This window comes from Typopeltis vanoorti, chromosome 10 (genome assembly GCF_054136105.1).
Source record: "Typopeltis vanoorti isolate ZY-2024b chromosome 10, IOZ_Tvanoo_1.0, whole genome shotgun sequence".
NCBI classification, from domain to species: Eukaryota; Metazoa; Arthropoda; class Arachnida; order Uropygi; family Thelyphonidae; genus Typopeltis; species Typopeltis vanoorti.
The window spans coordinates 106,098,885-106,112,938 of NC_143558.1; the positions used below are offsets into that span (position 1 = coordinate 106,098,885).

The following is a 14,054-nucleotide window of genomic DNA, read 5'->3' on the forward strand; positions in this document are numbered from 1 at the left end:
AGTAGGCCCTGTAGAAGAGGATGAGGGCTAGATTTTTCTCTTATAGAGAGCTGTGTGATTTATATTTAAGATACAAATTATGGACTGTGATAAAACAATAAATGCAAGTACGTGTTTATGTAGTTTAAGTAGTAGGCCCTGGAATGGAGAGAGGAAAGATGGGGATATTTGTTTTCCATTATTTTAAAATTTCATTAAATTAAATATATATATATATATATATATATATTTTTTTTTTTTTTTTTCCCCATTTAGTGAAGATGATAAGTTTGGGAAACGAGATCGTTACACTGGTCCTATTCAAGATTTCCGAGAGAAGGACACTTATAAACCTGACGTAAAACTAGAATATATAGATGATAGTGGACGTTTGCTCACAGCTAAAGAAGCCTTTCGTTATCTTTCCCATAAGTTTCATGGAAAAGGACCTGGTAAAAATAAAGTCGATAAGAGAATGAAGAAGCTTGATCAAGAGGCAGTAAGTGTTTATGGTTTTATTATATATTTTTGGGATGGGAATGAGTATTTTTATAATTACTTGAGTACCATAACATTTCATTCACAGACACAACAATAGGAACTACATGCTATTGTAAAATTGATTCAACTTTTATTTTTAATTGAATGTTCCTTATTCAAAAGTGTATATTCAATATTTAACTTTAGTTAAAATACTCTACTTATTATCAGTCATAACTCAGAGTTGTTTTATCCGTTGCTTGATTTCGTCTCCTATATTTAATCCTTTGATTGAACTTTAATCCCCCTCCCCTTTCTTAAAGCCATAATAATGCTTTTTCACGTGCACGAAACTTTAGAACTAAGGAAGTGCCTCTGGTTAGAGCCAAATTCCTTTATTATAACAGTAAGAGTATTTCTTCAATATTGATTTCTGAAAATTATTTTTTTATTTCGACTGCACCATCAGAAATCACAGATAAGATTTAAATATCCTTCCATAAGGATATTTAAATTTTTTTGAATTGGAAATACTTCTAATTCTCAACACTCTATCAAGCAACATAAAACTCTATTCTACAGTCGTGGCAAACTATCCCCTTAGATCATATAGGTTCGATTTTTATGAGCAGTGCATTGGTATGCAGGAATCAGGCAAATTATTTGACAAAAAAAACAATTTATTCATACTAATCAAGTTACATTAAAGGTTAATACTAAGCACACAAAATAATTCTGACTCTATACTTCTCATTAAGGTTAACAATCCTTCACTATGTACACAGACTTTCATAATAATTGTGCCTACACTTAATTCATATATTAGAAATGACTAATTATGTTATACAACAGGCAAGTTAAACAATAAGTAACAATGAACGCTATCTCACAACTTAAGCAGGTAAATTCTCAATATTTAGCTAATAGCCTTCAGTCCTGAAGTAGTACTAACAAACAAATACGCTAGAGCAATCTCTGCTACAATTCTTGCCTTTGGTTAATCATATATATATATATATATATAGAAGATCTTACTCGGTATTAGAACATCTAGTTCACGTCAGTAGATCCTTGAGATCGTTACCATCTATTTCATTCAGATATTTCTTTTCATACGTGAGTACCTTTTAACGACATTGACGGGGCACTTTTACTGGCAGCCATCAGCAGGCACCTTGGTGGCTGGAAGTCCGGAACTCACTTCTTTCAATGCTTAAATGACTCGCCTAACATCTTCGGGTGTCTGTTGGCTGGAACAGGTCCCTTGACCTAAAATTGACGGGACACACACGAACTGGGAGCCGGAACAGAAAAATGGGCAAAAGCCTGCTTATCCGGCGATGACCATCGATAATGGCCTCTCCTCTTTCAGGTCCTCTGGTGACCTACAACCGACCTTCTCCGATAAAAACGTACTGCTTGACCTCCAAGTGATGCCAACTACTTTTGCCCTCGACATCTCCCCCTTTTAAGCTGCTCCATTGACTTCAGATTTTGCTATCCTTTCATTCCCTTGGGTCTTCACCCGCCACCTTTTTTCGTCGCTGCGTTAAGGTGGGAACCCCATACGTTCTTGACCTTCGTAAGAGTGATTGCCTCAGGTCTTATTTTTAATCCGTGTGGGATATTTCTTTGTCTTAAACATTCTATTATTACAATTATTTTATACATACTTTTTCTTTGTTCTTTGTTGTTGTATAGTAAATTCAACCGTTAGATTCTTACAAAAATTACAAGCAAATCAATCTAATTTAAATCCCTAAATAAAATAAGTATAGAAGGAATTTATTTTAAAATTTCGGTCTATACAGGATTTTACACTATTATACATGCCATGCTTTGTACATTGAATGCTACTCATCTCTGCATTTGATAGGAGAAAAGTTTAAAAAAATGCAAGAACACATTAATCTTAAGTAGTTGCTATTTAAAACATGATTCTATAGACTCAGTTGCTTAGTCTTACTAAAAAGACAAATGCCAAAGGAATATGCAGGTTATGCATGTAACATCGAATTGTGTAGTCTGCATCAAGCAATACACAAACTATGTATTGCTTGATATAGTATCCCATTTATACAGTATAATTCTAGTATTTTCAGTAGCTTTTTTTCTGGCACCTTGTGGTATGCCACTTTTCCAGACCTAAATTTAAATACAGATTCTTGTTAACTCCTACGATTTCTTAGTTATTTGTCTTAACGTGAAAAGGCAATCATTATAATCTCTCTATCTGATTTGAATAAATCTTACCTGGAACACTCTTTTTTATGAATGGTTATTATGAGAGCACTACTCCATTCATCCAAATTTTAATTTCTGACCATGCCCTTCTGCCTCAGCTACCTTTTTGCATTTCAGTTTTTCAATGGTTATTTTAATCTCAAGTATTAATAAGTGCTCCTGTTGAATATTTTCTGTCACTGTTCTTTCACTTCTTGCCTCATTTAGCAGTCTTTCTAAGTAATTACTTGAGACAGTCTAGAATATTTTTCTTGTTACCTTTATTCTTTTTACAGTACACTCTCTTCCATTCTTAGCTTTTTTTTTTCTTTTCCAATAACCTCCACACCATTTTATCATGTTTCTGATATTTACTTTATTCATACCAATGTCTTTCCATGACTTTTTGTCTAGTTACTTTTTTACACAATGCTTTGATTTCTTACACTTTCTGTGTATTTTCTCAGATCTGACATATCTGCTAGGAACTGTTGACACACTTCCTTCTTTTTCATGAGTGCATTAAGTTTTTGATTCACTATGATGCTCTTTTTTCTATCCTTGTAGACAACTTCACCTCATGTCTCTCTGGCTGAATCAGTCAGTTTTCTTCAGTGTGCCACTGGGTTCACAAGGTTGGTTCTTGTTTTCAACCTGTTTCATTTTTTCTTGTATGATATTTGTATATTAGTCAAATGCAAAAAAATTTTGCATTTGAAAGTTGCTGAAATTTGAGTCTTTTTAAAACTTCCTTACACATTTTTCATTTCAGTGTGATATTCAATTTTATTCTGCTCAAACCTAAATAGTGACTACCTCCTATATATATTCTGATCTTCTGAACCAGCATGGAGATATCATTATCAACAATAACTTATGGGATTTTATGTGTTTCTTGCTATATGAATCATGCACATCATTATGTTCAAAAATTGTGTTGGTAATGACTAGTCCATATCCTTAACAGAAATCCAATAGGTATTTATTAAATTAGGTCCCATCCTTAGCTTTTCTCTTTTTTCCAGAATATTCTATATGTGGTGTTTAGATCACCAACAAGGTATATCTTTTTTTTGTTACCTTCCTTCTCTAATGAATAAAAAAATTCTCCACTTTTTCCTTAATAGAACCTTCTGCAGGACCCATAAGTATTCTCCTGAGTTTGTCTTAATTTCCAGCTTTTGTAGTCCAGCATGTAACCTGTCCTAATCGGAACATCCACATAATTGATTACTTCTCAGGTCAGTACAGCATGATCACTGTCACCAACTGGTAAACAGTCCCATCCTTAACTGAGACTTTTGATGCTATGATATTTCTTTCACATTCTGCTTGAGAAAGTTGTCTTGTCTTCATCTCAATAAATTATCCTTCATTATTATCTTGAGTTTTTTTTTTCTATCCAATCAGTGTTTGGATAATTTTAAGCCACCCATAATAATTATTCATTTACTATCCATCAGAGTAATTTGATGATGCATTTCGTTTTCGCTAGCATATATTTCATCCTGTTAGTCTCCACTTTACATGGGGCATTATTATCATTATTTCTTTTGAGTTTCTATCCTAACTCTAGATTCAAGTCATCTGATATCATTAGTAGTACCATCCCCCTACCTCCTCCTCTTCTATCTCTCCTGTCATTCCTAAAGTACTAAATCTTTTACACTCATTTCCAGTTACTACATCCACCTCTGAGTGCTAGGGTTTGCCAGAACAACAAACTCAAACACTTTGTTTCTAATACTCCTGGCATTTGTTTACAGACATAAAAAGTTTTTTCTTTGCTTTTTCATATACTTATGTCTGCTTTGCCCAGTTGGGTAACTTTCTCTTTGCTGTCCCCCAGACACACTCAAAAAGTCAAAGTCCAAACTGTAGTCCAACCCTTCACAAGATTCATAACCATCCTTACTGATATTTGTGTCATTATTACTTTTGTATATCCCTACCTGAACTTTCATGTTCAGGTAGGGTTCTTGGCTTTCCTCCCAAGATGACCTGGTTGCATTAGGTTTCACTCCAATAAATGATTTCTCTAGGCACCTAAAGTGCAAGTCATATCTCTTATTTATACAAGTCTTTGCTACCATCACATGCACTCTATGTATCTAAAAACTCGCATCCATTTCTTCTATGTAGACTGCACATTGAATAGTTTACTATCATAGCCCTCCTTAACTTATTTCTGTCATATCTAGGTAGTACTTTAACAATTTTTTGCTCTCTTGCTTCTTCCAGCAAACCTTTCATATCCTATCTCATACTGTATTTATCACTGCTGAAACATTATTTCTAGCAGGCACTACCCTTTTACGTTCGTTTTCTGTTGCATTTGTCATATCTTTTATTTTAGCTCCCAGGAAGCTCGATGTAGTGAACGTTGTAAGGCACAAATTTAATTATTGAATCTCGGTACTATATTAACATCTGAAAATTTTAGCAGTTGTACTAATTATGGTCAAAATACACCAAATTAACAAAAAAAAAAAAAAAGCTTTGTAAAATTAAAGCAATCACCTATCTTACAATAATTCTAATTGTGTTTCTTAAGAATTGTGGAAATGGGTTCTGAGATACCAGAAATGTAAGGACTCAACATATTGTTGAGCTCCAATTGGCACAGCACAAAATAGATACAGACCACAATATCCTGTGGACATGTTTACTTCATATATGTCAGTATAAATTTGAACATTTGTTTAAAGAAAGTGCTGAAGTCTTACTTCACCATCTGAAGTTAAATCAAAACAACTGACTCTCTTTCTCTAAAATATGGCAGTCTTATTCTGATCACATATCAATGAAGTTATTTTTTTTAATAGCTGATGAATAATTAATATTCCAATATTCCCTTAGTTATACTAGTGTGTTGTTTTATGTATAACATCACATAGCTCTTGATTTTTCAAAATCAATCCATTGTTCGCATTCTACTTTGTAATTAATTATTGTCACCACTGATGATGGCTTGTAATATTCAGGCTGAAGTGTATTGCCTTAACCAAATAGTATTACTTATTCCTTAGGTTTCTTTTAATACATCATACATGTGTGTCCAATGATACATCCACATGCAAAATAGCCTCGAACCAAACTCCAGTATATTAAAATTATAATAGTAAAATTTGATCATCACTTGCTTTTCCATAAGGGGGGGGGGGTGATAAATCTTAATCCTGTAATGAGTTTGTCTGGCGTATTTTGATGTTTATAATCTATTATGTTTGTGCATAAATTAGAAAAAATGGAGCATTAACTCTACAGATATGACATCGTTGTTGATCCTTGATGGTGGTATAAATTTCATAATCAGTTTGTATAAGAATTTTTAAAAATTTCACAAATTTCTGTTTTAGCGTCTAAAGCAAATGAGCTCCACAGATACTCCATTAGGAACAGTAAAGCTGCTACAAGAAAAACAGAAAGAAATGCAGTCCCCTTACATTGTACTTAGTGGTGGCAGTAAAACAATAACACAGTAAGTAACTTTGTGACTCTAACAATACTTTTTTTAAAAAATAAATAAAACAAATACAAAAAATTGCATTTTACATATTGTGAATAAATTTTGAAATTTTAACATTAAGAGTGGAAAAATGAACGACAGTTTCTGTATACCATGAAAACATTGTGATTATATATGACATTCTAGGTAGTACCAAAATGCAGGCAGAGCAACATTTGGTGTGGGAGGGGGAAATGCAACTTAAAGCTGAAATAGTGTTGTGTTCCACCAGCTGCTTAAAATGGTCTGTCCAAGAAATATGCAAAAAAATGTACAGATCATTTCAGCAAATTGTACCCAAATATTTTTATTTTCTTCATGAAGTAAAGAGCTACTGTTAAAGAACAATGCAGAATGTTAATTAATTATTATACTTGCGAAGCTGTTTTATTTTGGAGTAATCTGCCAAAAGTACATGATGGAAAGGAGGCTTATCTAGGAATGTAGTTCTTGATTCAGAAGGAACTTATTACTCAGGGACATTAATTGATTTTTAGTAAGAAAAGGATTAAAATACGTAAAAGTAGCAAAGATGAGAAAATATAATTGAGAAAAGTTTAGGAGAAGGAAGGAGAAACCTCAATAAAAGCAGGCCAATTACACACAGACACACACACAACATGTTTGGACACTCAAATTATTTAAGCATAACCTTAAAACCAGATATTTAGTTTTGAGTTCATGGCAAGGAAATGAAAAGAAGTTCCACTTGAATTCACATAACTTGTTATAATAAAAGTTATAATTTGTACTTCACTGATCAAGTAACATATAATTTTTCCTAGAATCAAGGCTGTCATCCCTAATTTCACTCAGTCTTCCAGCTTTGCTCTGTAATAAGTATTTCAAAGGAAAAAAAATTCATCCTATCACTTTATGGTTGCAGTACACAATATCTGCAAAAACCATCAACAAATTGATAAATATTAAAATCTCATCATCAACATTTCATCATTATCAAATTCCTGCCATGTACCCTCAAGGGGTGTACAGGATATGACAGTACTACATGAAAAAATTACATCATTACTAACTTCCTATCTACAATTTTCCTCCAAATCAGTCTGTTACTTGTCAAGACTCCAACATTATCAGATCTTATATTTCTATCGTCTAAGGCACTTTGTACCGTATCAATCCACCTATATCTTGGTCTTCCTCTGGGTCGTTTTCCTGCCAACCTGGCAGAGAACACTTGTTTTGCTAATCTTTCCTCTCCCATTCTATTTAAGTGACCATACCATCTTAGATTAGCTCTGCTAACGCATTCCTGGATGCTGACAATGTCAAGTTCTTTCCTAATATCCTCATTTTTAATATGATATTGCCATTGATGCCATCTGTTCACGCCTCTAATCTTTCTCAGGACTCTCATATCTGCGGTCTCTAGTCTTTGGTCAAGTGTTTTACTTCTGACCCAGCTCTCAGATCCATAAGTTAAAATTGGTTTGAACACAGTCTTGTATACAGCTAATTTAGTGTTCCGACTAATTTCTTTCTTATTCCATATGAATTTATTCAATTGACTTCCCACGATACCAGCTTTGCTGATTCTGTTGTCTATTTCTATATTTAGTTTACCATCTTCAGTAAAAATTGTGCCTAAGTAGCTGAAATGTTTTACTTGTTCCACAGGTTCTCCATTCACAACACAGTTGACATTTTCAATGATTCTGCCTATTTTCATTGTCTTTGTCTTTTTATTGCTGACCTTCATACCATATCTATTACAACAGCTATTCAATTTAGTCAGAGAATCTTGCAGACTTGTAGCGGATTTATTTAGAAGTATAACATCATCCGCATAAAGCAAAGAGCTGACATTAACATCTCCAATTTTGATATCAGGTTTAATACCACATTCCTTCATAATGTGATCCATATAGATAATGAATAACAGAGGGGATAATGTACATCCTTGTCTCACACCAGATTTAACATTAAACCATCTTCCTGTACTTCCTTCAATTCTAACTGCTGACTCACAACTCAAATAAAGACTAAGTATTGCTTGATATAATGCCCCATTGACACCATATAACTGCAGCGTATTGAATAGCTTCTCTCTTGGCACATTGTCATATGCCTTTTCCAAATCGACAAAACTTAAATACAGATCTTTGTTATATTCCCATGCTTTCTCGACTATTTGTCGTAAAGTGAAGATCTGATCCTGACAGCCTCTATTTGGCCTGAATCCAGCTTGTTCTTCACCAAGCTTTTCTTCCACAATTCTTCTCAACCGTTTCTCAAGTATACTTGCATAGATCTTGCCAGGAACACTCAGTAGGGAAATACCTCTGTAATTCTCACATTCAGTTTTATTTCCCTTTTTATATATGGGTACTATGAGAGCTCTACTCCAATCATCGGGAATTCGTCCCTCTGTCCAAGCTTTCTGAACTATGCAGTGCAGCCACTGTAAGACTCTTATACCCATACTTCAGCATTTCTGGTCGAATATCATCTACTCCTGATGCCTTTCCACATTTCAAGCCTTTGATGGCTCTTTCTACTTCAAGTATGGATATGTATTCCTGACTGCATGCCTGGTCAGTGTTTTTTATCACTGTGCTGTCATCACTGCTTGTTTCATTTAGCAGTTTTTCAAAGTAATTACTCCATACTTCAAGGATATCTTTTTCTCCTGTTTTCATTTCACCTTTATCATCTCTAATTCCTTTTACAGCACTCTTTCCTCCATTCCTAAGCTTTTTCAACAACCTCCAGAATATTTTGCCACCTTCTTGATATTTATTTTCTATATTCTTGCCAAAGTCCTCCCATGACTTTTGTTTAGCTAGTTTTACACACTGTTTAGCTTTCTTACATTTGTCTCTGTATTCTGTAAGAGTAAAAGCTGACTTATTTGCCAGGAACTTTTGATATGCTTTCTTCTTTTCCTTCACTGCCTCTTTAACTTCCTGTGTCCACCAGGGAGTTCTGATTTTTTTATCTTTGCACACAACCTCACCACATGCCTCTCTGGCAGAATCAATCAATGTTTCCTTCAGAGTTTGCCACTGAATCTCCAAGGTTTGATTCCTGTTCTCAAACTCTTTCATTTTCTTTTCAATAATATTTCTGTATTTTAGTCTACAGTTTACATCTGAGAGCTGCTCAACTTTTATTCGCTTTAAAACTTTCTTACATGTTATTCTTTTCAATATGAAATTGAATTTTATCCTGCTCAAGACTAAATAGTGATCACTTCCAATTTCAAATCCTCTGTACACTCTGGTGTCCTGCACCAGGGAGAAAACATCACTATCAACAATAACGTAGTCAATGAGACTTTTCTTATTCCTAGCCTCTTCTCTCCATGTGAATTTGTGCACATTTTTATGTTGGAACATGGTGTTAGTAATAATCAGTCCATGTCCTGAGCAGAAATCCAACAGATATTTGCCATTATTATTAGCTTTGCTCTTTTCTCCAAATTTTCCCAAAATATTTTTGTATGTCTCACAATCATTTCCTACTCTACTATTTAGATCCCCAACAAGGACCAACTTTTCCTTTTTCATTGTGTCAGTTGCTTTTTCTAAAGCCTCAAAAAATTCCTCCACTTCTAAACCTTCTGTGGGACCATAGGCACAAATAAGTCTCATTGTCCAGTTCCCCATTCTCATATTTGCCCACATTACTCTACTTGAGACTGACTGCCATTCAAGAAGATTAGCCTCGTATTTTGTGTTGAATACTATGGCTACTCCTTCTTTTCCTTGATTATTATTGCCTGAATATCTCTCCATGTGATAATGTTACTGACCCTTTTTCATTTTTGCTCTTTTTCTTTGCTTTTTTTTTTTTTTCACATATTCTTTTCTCTTGAGTCTGTTTTACTATCCTATCTTCTAGGCTCAGTGAGATTCAGTGTCTTGCTACCATGTTTACTGTGCAGTGCGACCCATGGACATCAGGTCAGAAAGGGGAATCCTGATAGTCTTGCACTACTTTGGCCTCTGCTTAGGCAAGACAGGCAATCCCAGATGTCCTGGACAGGATTATCTGGTGAGTTTGCCTGCAAGGGACAAATGTGCTGTAGTAAATCTTCTTCTCCATGCTCCAGGGACATGGCTTGCTGTGGTGCTCATATGGCATCCAAGTTAGTCCTGACATTCCACTTTTGAGTCCGGAGTGGAAATCCATGTGTGGCTCTATAGTGGCTGAGGAGCTCTGGGGCTGAATAAAAAACTACTCAAGCATTAATTCTTCATCCTCAGTTATTTCACGGGCCTTAACAAAGTCCCAACCAAGGAATGATACACCTTTTGATATAAGAAGTAAGAAACAAAAGACGTGGTACCAGTTTTTTTCTAATCACCCATGCAACAGGTGAAAAGCCAATAGGGAAAATATCACCCTTCTTTATTCAAAAGGGTTTAGAAGGACTGGCAGGTTCTCCCAAAACAGTCAAGAAACTACATTCTGGTAATGTCCTTGTAGAAACAACATTCCAACAAACTACTCAGAGGAACATCAATAGATGGAATAGCAGTAACAGTTACACCCTCATAAAAACACTCAATTCTTGTAAAGGAGTGATCTTAGAATGGATCTCCTTGATATTCCTAATGAAGAGATATGTTCAGGGATGACAGGTATGAGATGCATCCTGATCTGTAGGGAATGATTACCTGGTTCCAACCTCAAAAAAAGCCTTCACCTGTAAAAGCAGGGTATCTCAATTGTTCCTGTTATAATGTACATGCCCAAACTGCCTGTAATGGCTCTGCCACTTATGCCTAATAATCAATCTTTTTCTGCACAGAGAGCTAATGATGTGTAAACTCCTATGCATGTCAGAAATGGAAAGATGAAAAAGAAATACAAAAGATAAACCAGAGAACAAAATATATCAGGACAAAAAAGAAGTTAGCCACTATGCCTGGTCTGAGATCCTCTTATGTTGAGAAGGCAACATTTAAGAAAATGTCAACAGCATATCACGTATGTATGTCTGTTCCACCATATGATAATTTTACCATACCTTAATTTTATGATCGTGAATGTTTCTGTTAAGCGCATCAATTGCATGATATATGATCTCACTCCAGAAATGATTCTATTCAATGAGAACACACTTGTGAAAAAAAATTATGGCAAGGTTATCACTTAAAGAAAGAAATGGATACTTCAGTATTCATTGAAAGTAACTGAACTTATCCAATGATTCTGACACAACAGATGATATATCGGATATTTTTCAAGAGGAAGAAATGGACACTGGTTGTCCATATTTCCCAAAATCTGATGGGAAATATAAACCCAATAAGGTTAAGACCTTAACCTATGGAAATCAGACAAGTCTACGAAGCCTAAACAATAGAATAATTTTTACAATAAAACTGTCATGAGTTTTGTCAGAATATCGATGATATCAAGCAGCTGCTGCAGAAACACAAACTCTTGTATTCAAGGATAGAACTGGATATGGTCCTGCTCATGGTGGAGCAGTTATACTACTTTCCATCATGTCCAGCTTAATATTGGAAGCAGTAGTGGAATTTTTTGCACCAGTGCAAAAATTGTATGGGATAAAACCTGGAAGATGAAAGATAGATAATTTGGGAACATAATGGATATATTGTTGCTAATCCTAAAGCTCACAGACATTTTGGAAGAAAACTTTGCCAGAATCTCAGCAACAGTTTCATATCCTTTTGATTTTTTAATATTGAAAGAGCATGAAGAGAAACAGCAGCTAAGCTTTTGTACCAAGAGGATAGAGCCGTAAAATAAGCCATTTGTTAAGAAGGAACTCAAAAGATCTCTTTTCTTGTCTTACTCTAGTGTAGTAGGCCCTGATAACATCCATTATTAGATGATAAAACACCTCACATCTTCTATGGATCTCTTTCTCTTACTACACAACAGAATATTTAGAGAGGAAGAGCTTTTGGACTCCGGCAAGGGCCAACAATTATCGTCTAATTGCTCTGACTATTTGTCTTCGTAAGAAATGGTAAACACAAGGCTTCTCTAGTACTTGGAAAGAAACAAACTTCTTTCCAACAAACAATATGGCTTCTGTAGACACTCATCAACCTTGGACCATTTATTCTGTTTAGAAACATGTATAAGAGACACTTTCCAGAAACAAGAACATGTGGCTTCAGTGTTCTTATGACACAGTCTGGAGATATGGCATATTAAAAAACCTGTTTAATCTTGAAGAGACACCTTCCTGTTTTTATTAAACATTCTATCCAGCTGAGGCTTTCATCTGAGTGGGAAGCATGGTATCTTGGCCATATCAAGAAGAGGGAGTTCCTCAAGGCTCTGTCTTAAGTCTGACCCTCTTTGCTATTAAAGTGAATTCAATTACTGAACAGCTTCCTTCCACAGTAGGCAATTGCCTTTTTGTTGACAACTTCAGTTTACTGTCACTCTTACAATATGAGGGTCACTGAAAGATAACTTCAACAAGCAGTTGTTCGTGGGCTCTTTGCTGTGGGTTCAGGTTTTCTGCCAGAAATGCACTCTTCATTCCAATCCTGATTTAAGAATGGGATAAACTATTATCCCAGTAGCACCTGAGTCCAAGTTTTTGGGACTCATCTTTGAAAGAAATCTAACTTCTTTACACACACACACACACACACACACGCGCGCACACAATGTCGTCTTTGGGAAAATTACAAAAAAGCATTGAATATTCTCTGCACTCTACAGAATGGGGTGCTGATCGATGTTCCTTGCTTCACATTTATCATGCACTTGTACATGCAAAACTTGATTATGGATCCCAGGTTTATGGTTCTGCAAGAGAAGGCATGCTCCATTGGTTGGACTCTATCTATCATCAAGGTATCTGAATAGCCACTGATGTTTGTAGCACATCACCTATTCAAAGTCTTTATGTTGAATGAAATGAACCCCATCACTTAGATGAAAACATTTGTCTCTTAATTATGTCCTCCAAGATGTGATTTCCCTCCATATCAGCTTTTATATATATAGGAAATTATTTAATTGGGCATAGTTTGATCTCAGAATTGCAAATTAAAGAGTGTCTGTATTTGTTTGTGATTAAGTTAGGACTTGAATAAACTGCAATACCAACAATATAGTTTGATACTTTTTTTGGTTAGGTAATTTGTTGCAGCTCAATGTTACTTTCTTTATTATATATATGTAATTATTTTTTATTTATTTTTTTTTTTTATTACAAAAAATATATGCAATTAATAAAAATAGAGGGTGGGGAAGACTTGTTCCATCCACGGTATGAATGTAAGTTTATAGAAGCATTTCATTGATAGGAGCCACATAAAAAAAAAGACAGTAAGTGTATGCTGAGCTAACCGAGGCAAAGCCTTAAAGCATCAGTCTTATTCTAAAGAAAATTCACTTATTCCAGCTCCCCCCCTCCCCATCCTTTGACAGTTGACTATATTTCATTTACCTATTTTGATGAATATATGTGCTGTATATATATTTATATATTTATTTTAAATTCCAGAACCATGATCTCTAAGCCCAAATGAAGATATGAATATCCAGATTTCATAAAGAATGATATGTATGTCATATGAATTTCATTTTCGTCACTGACACTTTTTTGTACAAAATGTGTGTATTAATAGAAATAAAATGAATGATATGTAAATAGTTATTTCATTAATATTTATTTTTGTAAATACCAAACCCCTATAAAATAAATTTTCTTAATTGTAACTCAAATATAAACGAATAAAACAAATAAACCTGCACGTCCTGCTATTTTAGTGCCATGGCTGGACAAAAACTCAAGAAGAAAGTTATATTGGATTTCAAAATCTGCAAATTGCATATGATAGCCCATAGCTTAATTTCATCTTCACATTTACCATCATTTCTTATTCTGGACTCTTGTAAA

General features: G+C 34.6%; 1 protein-coding gene across 1 annotated transcript in view; it reads left to right on the forward strand.

Annotated features, from left to right (window-relative positions):
- The window catches only part of LOC150102650 (U4/U6.U5 tri-snRNP-associated protein 1), a 323,990-nt gene extending 310,185 nt beyond the window's left edge, over positions 1 to 13,805 (forward strand). The window contains exons 19-21 of the mRNA XM_090399032.1: positions 256 to 478; positions 6,042 to 6,163; positions 13,659 to 13,805. Of these exons, the coding sequence (XP_090255158.1) occupies positions 256 to 478; positions 6,042 to 6,163; positions 13,659 to 13,683 (370 nt within the window). The 3' untranslated portion in view covers positions 13,684 to 13,805. The remainder of the gene's footprint in view (positions 1 to 255; positions 479 to 6,041; positions 6,164 to 13,658) is intronic.
- Positions 13,806 to 14,054: the final 249 nt, after the last annotated feature.